Below are 17,860 nucleotides of genomic sequence, written 5' to 3' on the forward strand. Positions count from 1 at the left end.
ATATCATCTGACCTCGATAAATATCACAGTTTGTTTTAATTTTAGTGGATTGTCTCATGCAGGAATATACTGAGTACTGCATCCCTACTGTGTACTACGGCAGTATCTTGCAACAGACATTTCCACCATGTTAGATTGAGGTAAAATATGCTAACAGCTGACAACTGTCATTTTGTTCATAACTATATTTGTGTTTACTAGAGGTGCAACGGTACAGGTAACCCACGCTACTGTCCGTACTTGGTTTTAGAACCACAGTTTTGCATCATTTTTGGTACATTTTGTGGGGGTAAAGAGAACAACTTTTTTTCCTCTCGAAGTTCTTTTGTTTTTTGGCTTGTCATCACAAACATTCTGCAGTAGACATAAGATCATTGGTGTGGTGAATACAGTAACACTTTTATTTAAAGTTAACATTTACTAAGCAACACTTTCAAATGGTAAATTATTATATGTATTCTTTAATTACTGTATCTGATGCAGTGAGCCACATTTTGGAGTATTTATAACTTCAATTCTCTATCTTATATTGAATGAACATACATTAAAGTGCAGTTTGAATTTGAGGTACTGTAAAATAATGTGTATCAACACAGGAACATTTTTTTCTCCACAAAAAAACAAAAAACAAAAACTGCCTGTTTGCAAATTCCATTTATACCGGCGCTGGTTACTCCAACAGCAGGGACAAGTTCTTTTTTTAGTACATGTTATATTAGAGGAGTGGAATCTTTGCAGACACATAAACAAAAAGTCTGATTAAAAAAATATTTAGATATAAAAATGTATTTTCTGATTAAATTAGTGGGTGTGTTGATTCTCCTAGTCGGAACCAATCCCGTCACATTCTCGGAGTACCTGCAACTCCACTTTGGGGCATGATTACTGGTGAGTTAGTGAAACTAAAACCGCTGTTCCTCCTTTTAAATGTTGTGTTTCAACGTCTATGCTAGTGTTAGACATATTTCTTTATTTTGATCTTCTGGGCTGCACTTCCAGCTGAGTGATGGGACGAGGCGCAATGCCATTGAACATTAATTAGGTCGTGAGGAGACTGACTTTCGCAACAGTGGAACGAGTGATTCGTGCATAGGAACACACGTTCACACATTCGTACACAGACACATTCACAGACACACACAGGATCCATCCACCCATCCATTTTCTACTGCTTGTCTCTTTTGGGGTGGCAGGGGGTGGTGGAGCCTATCTCAGCTGCACTCGGGCGAAAGGCGAGGTATACCCTGGACAAGTAGCCACCTCATTGCAGTGCCAACACAGATACAGACAACATTTACACTCACATTCACACACGAGGGCCGATATAGTGTCGCCAATCAACCTATCCCCAGGTGCATGTCTTTGGAAGTGGGAGGAAGCCGGAGTACCCGGAGGGAACCCACGCAGTCACGGGGGACAACATGCTAACTCCACATAGAAAGATCCCGAGACAGGATTGACCACTAAAGGTGGATTGTTCCGTACAGGATTATACCAATCTTTGTTGCTTCCCTACTGTTTACTAAACATTTCCGCCATGTTTAAACGAGGAAATATGCTAACAGATGATCATCATGATCGAAGTCAAATTATCTGCGATCAACGATCACGATCACATAATCGTCCAGCCCGACTGCACATTCACCATTCATCCAACCACAACACACCACCATTATAGACAAAAGATATACTGTACACGTACGAACGCATTATGACCTGGATCCCCTGTGCCCAGAAACAACTAAAATAGTAGGGCTAGTCAAATGCTTCACTAGGTCACCAACACTTTGGATTCTTTGTTTGGGCAATCAATTCCCTGAAATGATACACCAAGTAATATGTTTTGTGCAATGTTTGGCTTTACGATAACCAAGAGGGCATAACCGGGACACATTTTGTGCAATTTTTATGTCCAAACCAACAAGGGGGGTGTACACAAACCAAAGTACCACTCTATTAGGTTATCAAAAGATCTTGATGTACTTGATTTACCATATTTCCTTTGACCACAAACTGGTTGAAATTGAATTAAAATCACCTCTTTTGGTTGCAGCCATATACTGAACTTAATTTGGTCTTAATTACATTGTGATATGGTTAAGCATCAATCACTACATACTACTGACCAGAATTCTTAACCATCAATAAATAGATGTGTATGCCCAAACTAGGAATGTAATAATGTGAACCTTCATAACATATCATAGTTAGTTAGAGGTTGTTATTATTATCACGGTACTGGTGAATGTAGTCAAAAACTATTCAACACAATGAAATCTTTTAATCAAGCTTTATTTAGAAAATAAACACACAGACAAAATACTTTACTTTGCAGAAAAAACTATACTCCTTAAGAGCCATATTATTGTTATTTGAGAGTATAAGTATGTTTATCTCCTTCCGTTTTAGTAAAAGTTTTAGAGTGTTTTTCAAAGATGAAGGCAAAACGGGCGTTGTGCTTCATTTCGGTCACGTGGGTTCACTTCCTGTTGTAAATGTGTCCATGTATGGATGTTAATATTTACCACTCTGACCGAGGAGAACACTCAATGCGCACAATTCGAAAGCTTGGTCCCGGTTACAGCAATGTGTTTACCTAAGTTTTGTTCGGGGTATGGTGTTTATGATAGGGAAAGACGTTAATCAGAATCAGTTTTATCGGTCAAGTATGTTTTGTGTCTTGTATTTATGTGAGCATTTAAGCTAGCTAACGATCAGCATGCAAGCTGCTTATTTAGGAAATGAGAAATATGTCTGAGTTTTTCAAAGGGAAGTCATTGATCAGTTTTACGATAATCAAAATTATAACTTATACTAATAACTGTGTGGTGGAAGTTTACCGCTGTTTCTCATTGTACCTAGCCTAAAGTTGGTCTGAATATACTTTCTTAATTTTTTTTCATTTTTGGTTGGTGTTTTGTCTATAAACAAAGTGCTTTGGGTGACAAAACTTTTCATCATCATTCTACATTTACGCAAAGACAAAACATTTTATTCTGGTGGGTCTTCTTTGTGTGACATTACAGCAGCTTTTTTTGGTGTGTTTTTTTTATTTTGTCGTCAACTATAGGTATTCAAAATGTATTCCAATTAAACTTTCTTCCTGGCTACAGGTAGCACCACCTGCCACTTTGGCAGGTTTTTGACAGTCGGTAAATGTGTTTTCACGTAGAGTACTGTTCCTTTTTCATTTGTTTTTTGGATCCTAGAGTGAGAATACCATATTGTCATCAAAAACATGCAAGGTCACTGCTTTTTTGGGGCTTTCCGTTGTGGTGTAAAAGCTACAATTTGCATGCACATCAAAAAGAGAATAGCCAGTAAACTGGCCCAAACTTTGACACATTGTGGAAATAAAATGTTATTTAGCGGCCAAATGGCGTAGAGTAATTTAAAAAACATCTAATCTGAGCTATTTTTGCATGACATGGAACACAATAGAGGTTGTCGTATTAGCGTGCAGTTATGTTTTAGTGGCTTATACTAATAAACAAACACATAAATTAAGTTGCTAGACATTATTAAGGATTTCGATGATAAACCTGCTGAATGGAAACAAATAGGCACTAATTTTGTCCACTGTTATATTATTCAAGTGACTAAACCCACAATTTGCAAGCAACATCATGGTGAATATATAATTAAACTATGTTTTTCCTTTGGGCTACTGGACTGCAGCGCCATATTCATGCGGAAATGCTGCCACTCTGCATGAAATTGATGTGTCCGTCTTGAAATTGGCTCCCTGTGAAATGAAGTGAATTATATTTACATAGCACTTTTCTCTTGTGACTCAAAGTGCTTTACATAGTGAAACCCACTATCTAATTTGCATTTAAACCAGTGTGGGCGGCACTGTGTGTAGGTGGGTAAAGTATCTTGCCCAAGTACACAACGGCAGTGACTAGGATAGCGGAAACGGGGATCAAACCTGGAACCCTCAGGTTGCAGGCGCGGCGGCTGCTCTAGCAACCGAGGCACGCCGCCCCATGCTTATGTCACTGATGAGGAAAGAATGCATATACGTAGCACACACTGCATGCAATATGATTTCAAAGAATAAGCAAATGACTAATAAGAGAATATTAGCATTTTGACATACTTTTCATCTAGTACTACAGAGATATCGATATCTATACACTACCTTCTGTTGTATAGAGGATGACAGCGAGTATTAGTGAGCCATAGTCTAAAATCACGTAGAGCTGCAATTTCTTCAAGATTCAACACTGCGCTATTGAGAGCAAAATGAGAGGCGGGTGAGAAGAAAATGAGTCACCCCTGCTGATACTGTCAATGACAAGGACACAGAAAGTGGAAATGAAGATGAGAATAAGTGTGTGCGCTCGATCTCGCGTTGGGCTGAGAAACAATGTGTGTGTGTCTACAGGGGGAGTTGGGGAACACCTAACAGGTCCCAACTGAAGGTCACATAGGAATATTCTCTCGCCAGTGTGGCGTGGAGACAGCCATTGCTGCTGTTAAGCAAATAGTACTTTAATTTAATTTAGTTGTTTTTTTTCCACTCTTGGTCAGCAGAAAAGAACATCTGCTCATTTGGAGAGGTTAAAATGTTGTACAAAAAGGCACATTAAGCACAGAGCGATAGCAGTCATTTGTGTTGTTCTTCAATAGGCTGAACATGTTTTTTGCAAATCCCACTGAATCAAAAAGTTACCCTCCTCATATCTAAGTATTCTTAAGAGAAGTTATTTTATTATTGCCGTATTTTTTAAAATAGTTCCCTTTGCTCAAAAGGGCACCTGGCTGCACTATTTTATCATCATCATCAATCAATGGGCTGCAACTAATGATTATTTTTATAGTTGACTAATCGATTATTTTATCTTATGTTTTCACCTGCGATGTTGTTGCTGGTCACACTGACTCATTCATGTTCGTTTCTCTCTTGAAAAACAAGAGTGAGGATGCCACCGACTACTAGTGAGGGCACATTTTTATTATTGTTGCGCCCCTATCATCCACCTGAAACAAATGAACACCACAAATCAAACAGATGTCTCGAGGGAAGGGCGATATGTCCTGAAACAGGGCTGGGGGATACATCGATATACTCGATATATTGCGGGTTTGTCTCCGTGCGAAAAAAAAGCTGTGATGCTAGCGGACCCGTGCGAGTGGTAATACGACAGAAAGCAGGTGCTAATCTGGTAACAAATGAAGGAAGAATTAATTCCCAAGAAAAACAGCACGGGGTCCATCGTCTGGCCGTGGTTTGGCTTCAAGTGGGAATATGTCGAACAGACAACCATAATTTGTCCAGTGTAGTTCTTAGTTCTAAAGCGTTACTACAAAAAGTAGCATTAATGCTAATATGTAGCATCATTTGAAAAGTCAGCTGCTGGAGAATGACAACATGTCAACATCTCCATTCGATGCCACACACCAACAAAATCATGCAAAAAAGTGAAATGTATTTGTTTTAAACTAATGTAATGGCGTTCTGTACAAAAAGTGCACTTTAATTTAGCAGTGTTTTGATATGTCATCTTAGTGACATTATGCACGAAAGTGCACTAATAGCTTGTTTTAAAATGTCGCTGAAAATCTTGCACTTTCTGTTTTGGAAATGACATGAACGTGTGTGCCACTGCTTAATAACTGTTTAATAAATACAGTTTTGGTTAATTTACTTAGTTGTGATTTTCTTTTCGGCATGAAAGTTTAAAATTAGCATAAATTAATGCAGTATGAACAAGAATGTTTTAATGTAGACACAGAATCATAATACTGGTGTGATTATATGTAACAAGTGTTCATTCAAGGCTAAGGCAAAATATCGAGATACATATGGCCTAAAAATATTGAGATATTAAAAAAAGGCAATATCGCCCAGCCCTATCCTAAAATTTATTTTGCGATATATATTGCAGCTTACTGTGATAACGAAATGTATCGCTATATAATATTTGCTATGTAAATGCTAATATAACCTTTTCAAAAATGGTTATAAAGCCTCCTAATTTAGATTCTGCCATATGCAATTACATATTACATCATTTCCGGTTGTATTTTTTTTCTCAAATCCATTGCTATTCCACTTGTTAATTTATTGCAACTAGCTGATTACTTTCTGTTGTGACATGATTCTATCTACACTTCTGTTGAAATGTAATAAGCAATTATTCTTCTGTTGTTTGGATACTTAATATTAGTTTTGGGCAATACTAGAAATTTGAGCATGGACTCAATACCAAGTAGTTACAGGGGGCGACATTGGTCACTGTGATATCGTCCTGATATCGTACGTTATCGTTACCGTCGATATTTGTGTCAATCTACTTTTGTTAGGAATCAACAGCTCTAGCTTGTCGTTAGCGTATCTTCCTACGGTGACTAGTGTAGCAGGTTTAGCTATTCTTCGTCCTCCTGGGATGATAACTGTAAAAAAACAGTTTATTTTTCACCATTAAGACAATGATTACTGTCTTAGAAGTGGCTTTCGCTGTGGAGGGACATTACCCGCTAGCAAGAATGCTACATTGCGTTGAGGACGCCTACGATCGCTTGTCACTGTCAAATTTTTGGCATATAGCTAGAATGGGCAATCAACATGCATTATCACGCTATAGTGATAGAATTAAAAGTTCTATCGTGGGCCAAACGTATATAGTCTATATTGCGCAACCCTAGAGGTTTCGCCTATCAACTAAGGACAAAAATAGCAAGTCACACATTAGGCAGTTGTCATTAACCCTGTGACATTTGAAACTGCCATGTGTCGTGATTAGGGTTGTCCCGATCCGATATTTGGATCAGATCGGCCGCCGATATTTGCCAAAAAATGCGTATCGGCAAGGCATGGGAAAATGCCGATCCAGATCCAGTTTTTTAAAAAAAACTCCGGTCCGTGTTTTCCAACGCACCGATTTAAATAATACATTCCACTCTTCTGCTGCTCCCTAAACTCCGTTCCGCATTTTCCAGCACACCTTCAAAACATCCAAAGGTGTGTGTTCTAACCGTTCTGACGGCCGTGTGAATTAAAAGTTACGGTAAAAATGTCAGCTGTCTGGGATTATTTTACCCTACAAAACGAAAAAGATGAAGAGGTGGAGTGCAAAACATGCCACAATAAAGTCAAGCGTGGTGGTAAAGTTGTAAGATATTTTAATGACTCTTGCGAGTTAGAGGCTTTTTAGCACTCATCATAGATGAACACAGGAGCAGGCTGACACCTGAGCATCTTGAAGTGCTCGTCTTTGTTAGAAAGAATCTCCCCATTATGCTTGGACTTCAATTGTTTGCCCCCCCTGACTGGGGCAAACAATTGAAGGGAGTGTGTAGAATTTTTTTTTTTAAGTTTACACTTGTTCAAGAGCAAGTATTGATGCTGAGTTATAGACATTTTATCCCACTTGTGTGTTTTGGTTTTTTAAATAATGTTTACAGCATTATTTGCACTTTATACTGTTCACTTTTTTACTGTTTAATGATGCCATTTCTGTTTGTCATGTATAATTTTTGATATTTTGTGCTTATCTTTGAATACCAACTATTGTGTATTATTCAAACTCACCTAATTCAGCTGGCTAGTTGTTATCAAAAGTACTAAAATCCTTTTCAGCATGAATCCGACAACTAAGTAGGCTAAATAACTTCAAACTTTAATACATGCTCGGAGAGGCCAGTATCGGTATCGGATCGGAAGTGCAAAAACAATATCGGTATCGGATCGGAAGTGCAAAAACCTGGATCAGGACATCCCTAGTCGCGATACATGACATTACTACAACACAACCATCTGCACAGCAGACATGGCATCTGTGAAGCTGACGTTATCAGTGTATGCAGGAGTGTGGCGTTCATGTTGTATTTTTCTGGCAAACATACAAACAAAATATAGATGAATACAAACCAAAGTACAAACCGTGGCTCGGAGTGGTTTGGAGCTTGTCCAACGCTATAATTTCCATGGCAGATCGCTTTGGCCCCTAGGTTGCCTGAAGCGAGCTTTTTGCACTCGTCGGACACAGCAGCTGTAGGAACAACCCCAATCTTTTTTTGTTGCTGCCTTTTTCTCCTTTCAGAATGTTTGCAGGGCATTTGGTGCAGGTTGCACACAGGATGTCTTAATCTGAATGTGTGAATAAGTTACGCAAAATCGACGCCATGTTTGTTTACACAGAGGAAGTTTACGACCACCTGCGAGCTAGCTAGAAGCGCTTAAGTTGTTCACCCTAACCCGCCTATAGCACAGTATGCGTAATCTTGCCTCATTGGGGCGTTTTTTAATCATTTATCTGAGCAATGTTTTAACCTTATCATTTTGAAGGAGAGCCAACTATCACCACCAATAGACAATGAGCCATACCATCATCTCTTACTATTACACCCATACTTATAGTATCAACATATCAAAGGCAAAAGCAGCATATAAATCAGCCTCATTCAGATAATTCTTGTAGTCTCTCTAATGCTACATGTGACTACCAGGAGCTCTCTGCAGTGCACTCGCTGTGCTCATAAGATGCTTCTGTACAGCCATGGTGAATGTGCACCCCTCCTGCAGAAGAGAAGGCACGTGTTCTTCCATCTGACTCCAGCTACAGTCACACCACAAAAGGATGCTGAGCCACACACACACGCGCCTATTGTTCACATTCATTATGAGAGACATGCCGATGTATGTTATTATATGTACTTTAAAAATTCCAATTAAATAAATGCGATCAACAGTCTGCTTACAATGGAGCCTTGACGAAGGAACTCCAACCGCTGGACATGGGTATAAACAGGACGTTCAAAGTGAAGTTGCGAGCGTCATGGAAGCGATGGATGACAGACGAACACAGCTTCACGAAAACTAGGAGGCCCCGTCGGGCGAGTTATGCCACAATTTGTGAATGGATCGTGGATGATTGAGCTAATGTTTCTGCTTGCACTGTTGGTCGTGCTTTCGCGAAAGCCGGCATTTTTTCAGAGGAGCTCCACGACAACGAGACTGACTTTGAAAATGACGAGAGGGAATCTGGCAAGTTTTATGGAGAAATTGCTCTGCTGTTTGATGGAGTTTGATGGATTTGTTGACGAGGTTTGATCAAAAAATAATGTGAGTACATTCATAAATACTTGAATAAAGTACAACCGAACTCAGCTTTGCTCCTGCTGCCTTTTTAAAACATGCATACTGGCGTATGTTTTAAGCTAGCGTTTGTTTAACCATGCCTGCGCCCAAAAATATGCTGCGCCTTACTTATGCGCTAAATACAGAAATAGAACCCGTAACTGACACAGCGCCTTTTAATACGGTGTGCCCTATGGTCGCGAAAATACGGTATAGTGGCTTCGAAAATGGGAATCTGTTCTCAAAAAGGGATTTGAATTTACGGAATCGGTTCTTTTTGTCATTGAAGCATCGGGAGAACCAGTTTTCGAACATCATCCCTAGCGATTGCCCCTGTTCTACAGTACCTAGAAATTCAAACTGCACTTAATGTACTTTGATTAAACATAAGGTAAAGAATTTTGCGTTTTAAAAAACTCCAAAATCTGGGTGATCGCTTGCCCTTTGCCAAACCATTGGTAAGAGGCTCTAATATAATACAAGTGATTAAAGAGAACACATAATTTACCATTTGAAAGTGTTGTTTACTAAATGTTAACTTAAAAAAGTCTTATAGTATTGAGTACACCACTTGTTTACAGCAACATCGAAAGGAAAAACATTTGAAAAACAAATTTAGTCTGCAAAAACCGAGGTACATAACGTAGCGTGGGTTACCTGTACAGTTGCACCTCTAGTAAACGAAATAATACAAACAAAATGACAGTTGTCAGATGTTAGCATATATTACCTTGATCAAAAATGACGAAAATGTCTGTTAAAAGATACTTGCATTATACTTATACCCAGTATAATCCTGCTCGGACAATCCCACTTTATATAAAAAAAAAACGAGATCGAATAGGAAAAAAATCTATTGTGATCATTTTTTTTTGCTGTATCGCCCAGTCCTAATTTTGACATTGTATTGAAGAATTTGACCATAAATTAGTGTATTTTCACTCGTTTTAAAACTCCATAACTTTGCTAATACTTATCACAGGAAAATGATACGTACATCACTGGAATTGCCCTTACAAGACCCGTCAGATAAAACCAGTTTCATGTAAATCAATAATTTTACATTTGTTACCACACATACTTACTTTGAAGTCTTTACACACATACTTATTTCTAAGTCTTCAAAGTGTGTTGGTATCAATCATCGTGCGATTAATCAATATTTTTTCCGTTCTCTTGTATGTTTTTCTTTACACATATCTGTGTGTTTTGTCGTGTTGTCCAAATATATTGTATATATTTAAAAGTTATTGGGCGCAGGAGGAAAAAAGCCAAAGGATTTGTATGACAGCCAATAGTAGTTTTTGCTTTTGTTTTGGTCTTTTGCACATGTACGAACTAGATAAGCGATTTTGTTTTGCTGAGACTTGTTTGTGAATTTACTAATTGTTAAATTGTACGTGTAGGTTTGGATCGGCTCCAGCACCCTGCGCAACCCCAAAAAGGACAAGCGGTAGAAAAAATGGATGGAAGGATGTAAACTCAAAAGGAGGGCGCTATGATGAGTGTGTGAATGAATGGAATAGAGTATATAATGGAATACAGGCTCATTTCCTGCTACCATGTACACTAGGATGTATGGACCGGGGTGTACTATCAGGACTCACCGTGTCAGAGTGTAGGTCCTGCTGCTGGCACAGTCGGTACAGGAACGAAGTTTGTTCTTTGAGGAGCGTCTGCCTCGTAGTGAGGAAAACGGTGCCGCCAACGTTCAACCGGACCCACTTTCCATTACTCCCTCCTGCAGGGTTGATGACCGAGCCATTTCCGACACTAGGCGATGTCTTCCCGCCAGGTTCGGGCGCGCTGGCCGCTGTGGCGGAGCTCTCTCCCGCCTCGTTGTCTTTGTTGTTGTTGTTATTGTTGTTGTTGTTACTGTTGTGGAGGCATCCGTGGAGCGCCGGTTCCCACTGGTCGTCAGGTGTCGTAGCCATTTAGAAACGGGCGCTTCTCAAAGAGTCAAGAAGACCATAGAGTTTGTGTGCTTTGGCGTCTTCTCTCCGTTACCAACCGGAGCACGCCCCGCCCACAGAAGGCGCGGCCTCGCGTCGTCCCAGTGCACTGTGGGTATTGTAGGATAAGTGGAATGTGCCATAACTTAACTTTAATCACTTTATATATTTTTTTATTATATGAATTTGTTATTCTAAAAAAAAATCCATTATATTTAATTATTATTATTTAACTTGATATTATTTAAAAGACTGGGAATCGTTTAGTTGTCAGTGGTAACAGTAATGGTTTGGATCTGAGTGTCCAAACTTTTGGAACTGAGGGCCGTACGCTCAAAAATCATAGCATGCAGGGGGGCCATTTACATATATATATATATATATATATATATATATATATATATATATATATATATATATATATATATATATATATATATATATATATATATGTATAAAAGGGATTTGGGTACACTATCTGGAGTACAGGGCAGGCGAGTGGGGGATCTTATGTTCATGGATAGCTCCTCTGACAGGGGGCTCCCCTCGTCTCTTTTAATGCACAGCATAGGACACATAATAAGTACACTATCTGGAGTACAGGGCGGGCGAGTGGGGGATCTTATGTTCGTGGATAACTCCTCTGGCAGGGGGCTCCCCTCGTCTCCTTTAATGCACAGCATAGGACACATAGCAAGAGTGGTCCTCAGGTCCTGTTGATCAGGGGCAGTAGCTCCACAGCCACAGATCCACTATTAACCACTAATATCACAGTCAAAAAGAAAGCTTGTTCCCATAGGCACCAAAAACTGTTAATAATGTTTAGACAAAAATGTATATTATATATACTATTATATATATATATATATATAGTATTTATTTAGGTGTGTGTGTGTGTGTGTGTGCGTGTGCGTGTGTGTGTGTGTGTGTGTGTGTGTGATGGATATGTGTGTATTTTGGGTATATACATGTGTGTATGTATGTGTATGTATGTGATTATGTGTGTATATGTATGTATTGTATGTATGTATATATATATATGTATATATATATATATATAAATTGTATAAATGTGCGTGTTGTGTATATATGTGTGTGTACATATGTATATATGTAAGTGTGTGTGAATGTAAATGTATTATATATAGATAATATATATCATCTACGCAGCAACCACTGAATTGAATTATATTATATATAATATTGTATTATATATTGTATATATATATTGTATATGTATAGGGGTGGGACCTAATAAGTTTACTTCTTCCCACTCCCTTTTGAGCCAATCTTGACATCTACAAAAGACTAGTCACATGTAATGTTTTCAATGTAGGTGTAAAAATAATGTATATATATATTTCTTTTGTATTTTATGTCTTTCTTTTGTTTTGTTTGCACGGCTCAAAATAAACCATTCATTCATTCATACATGTATATATATATTTGATTACATTTTAAAAACCAATACAATGTATAGATTGTTTCTGACTTTTACAGCTTCCCTCAAGTTTGGTCCTGAAGGGTCTCAGTCAGAAAAATCATGAAAATAAGCATATAACAAAAACATTTTTGATATATGCTTATATGTTTTTAACACTCAGAACTTCAGATCAACTTTTAGATCTATCTGTTGATATAAAGTTGTATTTTTTTAAATGTTTTTTACCTTTTTTTTTTTTTTACAACAAACAATAAACAGAAAAACAATCCTGTTGTTTTTGGCAAAAACACAAAATATGCAACATTTCCCCCCTCTCCCCAAAACATTTTCAAAGTAGAAACATTGTATTAATTGGAAAACTAAATAGGCCACTCATTGATTTCTATTAATTATTATTTAAATTATTTTTTAAGCAATGACTGTGAACAAAAACAAATCCCACAAAAATTCTCAGGGATCCAAAAGGGCCCCAGTCATAGAAGTATTAAAAACATTTCATAAGTTTTTTTCGTCTTTCAACACTTAAATGCGCTTGATCAACTTCATATATATTTGGCGATTATAATTTTATTTATTTTATTTTTTATTTTTTGTTTGTTTAATGGCCTTTTTGCCACAAAAAAACTTTATTCTTGATGGCAAACACACAAAATATGCATTATTTTCCACAAAAAAATATTTCCGAGTGGAATATTTGATGTGAAGTAATTTGAGTCCTTGAATAAGTCAATAGTTCATAACAACATTGATTTTGATTCATTTTTTTTGTTAATAAAAAAAACAGCCAGCATGACAGCTTTGTCTTATTGGAGTCAACATTGCAAATTTCTCTCATTTCTCACCTGTTTGCTCTTTTATCCCAGGACGTACTTTGGACACTCCTGGTTTAGATTATGTCAAACATGCAAAATCTACCTTATCTATCTAGTTTTCCCTTGCTTATCACGGCCATGACTGTGATAAACACATTTCCACAAAATAGGAATAATTAATTATCAATCTAATATTTTCATAACCAGACTTCAAGGTTCAAGGTTTCTTTAATGGTACCCGGAGGCAAAATAGTTGTGCAGACATTTGTAATTCAGCGTTAAGAAAGAATGAAGCAAGTAAACACAAATCATATAAAACATAAAAACATTTTGAAAATCCACAAACAATCACCAGTATACAGGCACACTGTAAAACAATAAAATATAATACCTAATAAACCAATAACATCATTGTGATTAAAGTGCTATGGCATAATAAATAAACTAAATCACAATGTGATTGCCTTATTTAAACGTGTGATGGCAGCAGGTATTCTTATATCGTTTAGTCCAACAAAGAGGAACAATGAACCGCCGACCAGGACGAAGGAGCTGGAATTCACTGCGTAAAGGATGATGGGTGCAGTGGTGAATGATAGAGCTTGCCCTGCTTTGGAGCTGCGTGGCATAGATGCCAGATAGGTTGAGTTGCGGCATTTTGATTTAGTTTAGACTTGTTTCTTGAGGACAAACTACCAAACCATGACATCAGGGAAAAGGACAGAATCGATTCAATATATGCCCTGTAACAGAGTGTCAACATGGTTCTCTCTGTGTGAAGACGTGACAGTTTCCTCAGGCAATGAATACGTTGGAGTCCCTTTTTACACACCGCTTCGCAGTTCATCCTTAAGGTCAGCTTTGAGTCTATGACCGTGCTAAGGTACTTGTAGCTGTCCACAAAATCTACAGGCTGACTTTGATGACTGCGGTAGGTTTGGCATTGGTGTGGGTTCTAAAATCAATAATCATGTCTTTTGTTTTAGATATGTCGAGCTGTAAAAAGGATTCCTCACACCAGCTGACAAATTCTCTAACAACGGGCCCACGGCTGGACTCATTTTCACTCAGAAGACTGACAATGACCGTGTCATCTGCAAATTTCACTAGCATCCTGTTAGCATGCTTACTCTGGCACGTGTTTGTGTACAGAATAAAAAAGGTCTAAAAGCACACATCCTTGAGGTGAGCCAGTTGAAGAGTGTGATAACTTAGATCAGAGGTCGGCAACCTTTTTGGCTGAGAGAGCCAAGAATCCGAATATTTTCAAATGTATTTCCGTAAGAGCCATATAATTTTTTTTTCAACACTGAAAACACCTAAACGTGTGCAATTTTAAGTAAGACAAACATTACTAGAGTATAATAGGTCTCTTATTCTTTGTAATAACATTGATATTCTGAACTGTGCAGGGGGCGTGGCCTGAGGGCCTGCAGCAAAGCGGGGCGTGCCAGGACCGGCCTCGAAATCAGCGACAGGTGCGTAGACAACCCACCTGGGCCTTGTTATCTAATCACCTGTCGCTCTGTTATAAGCAGCAGCCAGGATGAAAGACAGAGTTGGAGCTGGAGCCAGAGTGTGAGCGAAAACGAAAGAGAAAAAGACAATTGCTGGAAAGCAACTGAGAGACATATCGAAAAATAAAAAAATATCGTAACCCTGAAACAGGCTTTTAGGTGCTTGGTGGTCTGAAGAACCCACAGGGGGGCAAGCCCTAAAAAAAATAAAAATAAATAAAGTGCGGTAGAAAAAAGGATGGATGGATTCAAATGCATGAACGTGTTTAATATTTTGAACATTATTTTTAACACTTTGATTACAAGTGGAATTATTCATTACTTATCGTGTCAAGCAGTGTTAGCTCAGATTTATCCGAGAGCCAGATGCAGTCATCAAAAGAGCCACATCTGGCTCTAGAGCCATAGGTTCCCTACCCCTGACTTAGATAAAATACCATTCACCTTGACTTGTTGGGATCAAAAAGGTAAAAAATCTAAAAATCCAACCAGTTAGATTAAAAACTCAGATTGAAATCCCTGATCATCCTTTCAGCTAGGATAGGTTGAATAGTTTTAAAAGCACATGAAAAATCAACAAATAAAATTCTAGTGAGTAGAGAGTTTTATTTTCCTGTAGATGTTTAAATAGAATGTTAAGAAGCACGGTTGAAGCATCCACCAAACCTCTGTTTGCCCTACAAGCAATCTGCATAGGGTCGAGTACATGCTCGATTTCTGTTGCAAGATGAAACTTTACAATTCTTCCAAAAATAGACAATTACAAGTGAAGTAACAGCAACTGTCCTTAAGGCATTCAACGCGCTACGTCTGCTGCTTTTAGGCACAGGGATAATCGTGGCACACGTCCACACACTTGGAACACGCTGTAAACTTAAAGATAGATTAAGAATATAACAAAATAGAAAACTTAGTTGCTTTGCGCATGACTTAAGTAAAATACCACTGATTCTATCAATACCTGGACATTTGTTAGTCTTCAGTGAAAGTAAACGCCTTTCCACTTGACTTTGCTCTATAATGAAATAGTCATCATCCTTTAGATTTCGTCTCAAATCCTCAATTTTGTCATTAAAATCTTGATTCTGCTCAAATCTCGGATAGAATGTATTAAGAGCAGTAGCCAAATCAACGTTATATCTGAAGCCCTCTGTTACAATATTGCTTTTACTCTTACTTTGATGAACGCCAGCAATGATTTTCATACCTGACCAAGCTGCACCAAGGTTCCCTGCAGCAAATTTATTCTCAATTTTTGTTTTATAATTTTGTTTTGCCCTTAATATTTGAACTCTCAGTTCCTTTTTGCTGTCTCCATATCAGATGCTTCTCATTGACCAAATGCTGCTTTCTTCCTCTTAAGACTGGATTTAACTGATTTAAACATTCAAAGTTTATTATTAGGATAAATTATAATAGTCTCTGTTGAGATGATCATGTTCTCGCAGAAGGAAATATAAGAGCAGGTGTCATCAGCGAGTTCATCAATGTCCTTACAAGAATCCGAGAACACATCCCACATAGTGCAGTCAAAACAAGACAAGCAGTGGAATCCTCAGACCATATTTTAACTTCTTTGGTGTGGAGTTTTTCTTTCTTCAATACTGTTTTATATGTTGGTTGGAGAATCACATGGTTATGATCTGGTTATGACGGATTTATATGCATCTTTTACTGTGCCATAACAAAGATCTAAAGACTTGTTCTGTCTGGTTGGACAAGTTACATATTGAGAAACAACAGACAGGGATTTCTTTAGGGACACATGATTAAAATCACCTAATTAGGTGCAACAGGTGAGGGAGACTGCATTTTTGTACCATGTCCACTATAGTACTTGTGGTTGTGGTATGGTTTGCTTTGGGGTGAACAGTTGTTCAAAATATATGTTGCAACTCACAGGGTAAATAAAATGGACGAAACGACACCGTCAGAAGTTCCACATCAGTTGTGCACAGTGACAGTGACAGCGCTGCAGTAGCGCTTGTTGACGTAGATGCACACGCCCCCTCTGCGGGATTTCCCGGTCGCTTGTGTGTCACGAATCGATCCAAGCGAAAAGGGATGCCAAATCCATCAATGGTCACGTCGTTGTCCGAGTCGTCCACGGTAAGCCGTGTCTCAGTAAATTCCACAACACAGCTGTCTTTGTAGTCCTGGAGGAAGCAAGCGTTTCTTTGAAGCTCGTTAAGTTTATTTCACAAGGACTGGACGTTCCCCATAAACAGCTCCCTGGTTATGGGGAGCCGAATACCTTCAAAATATGTTTTTCAAAATGTTGAGAGCCCTCTAGACATGGAATAATACCGTTTGGCCACCTTAACATTTTTTACAATCCAATATAGTACCTGAGGTTTAGCCAATCATTGGCCATGATGTTGAACAGTGTGCTCTGAATGGTTTGGTCTCCTCTCCTGGCCAGTAGTACAGTAGATAGATATATAGATAGATAGTACTTTATTTATTCCGTCAGGAGAGTTCCTTCAGGAAAATTACAATTTTCAGCACAATCCCATTCAAGATCAGACAAACATTACAGGGAGACAGAACAGGATTGCTAGCGGGTCTGCCGGCTTCCAGCACCCAGTACTATTGAGTTTTTTTGTTGATTTAGCCATGTTTCTGCTTGAACATGCTTACTTTAGGACAACATTCTTTAGAACTAAAACAACCTTTTTAAAAAAAACACAGAGCAATCGGAGATTTTGTGAAGCCGCGATATTTGACGCGTGATGTAGCGAGGGATTGATGATTATTATTTATTTAACACATAAGCCTTAGGCTTAGGTCAGGCTGATTAGAAAAAAAATAAGTACTAATAAAAAATGCTGCATAAAGAGGAATCATAAATAACTGACAAAAAATACATTGACACACAATTTTGTTGTGCTAAAATGAATAAATAAGATTATTAATGAAAACGTTTTTTGACTAACCTGTTAATATTTTATTGTTTTAATCATTTTTGACACATTCAGTCCAGAAATACCATTAAACACATGTCAAATACCCTTTTTTTTGCTGTAGCTTTAATTTTATTAGTCTTT

General features: G+C 38.1%; 1 protein-coding gene across 6 annotated transcripts in view; it reads right to left on the reverse strand.

Annotated features, from left to right (window-relative positions):
* The window catches only part of LOC133547709 (BTB/POZ domain-containing protein KCTD5-like), a 38,252-nt gene extending 27,132 nt beyond the window's left edge, over positions 1-11,120 (reverse strand). For all 6 annotated transcript variants that reach the window (XM_061893275.1, XM_061893273.1, XM_061893277.1 and 3 more), the window contains exon 1: positions 10,696-11,120. In XM_061893275.1, the coding sequence (XP_061749259.1) occupies positions 10,696-11,022 (327 nt within the window). In that variant the 5' untranslated portion in view covers positions 11,023-11,120. The remainder of the gene's footprint in view (positions 1-10,695) is intronic.
* Between the last annotated feature and the right edge of the window lie 6,740 nt (positions 11,121-17,860).

This window comes from Nerophis ophidion, unplaced genomic scaffold, assembly GCF_033978795.1.
Source record: "Nerophis ophidion isolate RoL-2023_Sa unplaced genomic scaffold, RoL_Noph_v1.0 HiC_scaffold_160, whole genome shotgun sequence".
Lineage (NCBI taxonomy): Eukaryota > Metazoa > Chordata > Actinopteri > Syngnathiformes > Syngnathidae > Nerophis > Nerophis ophidion.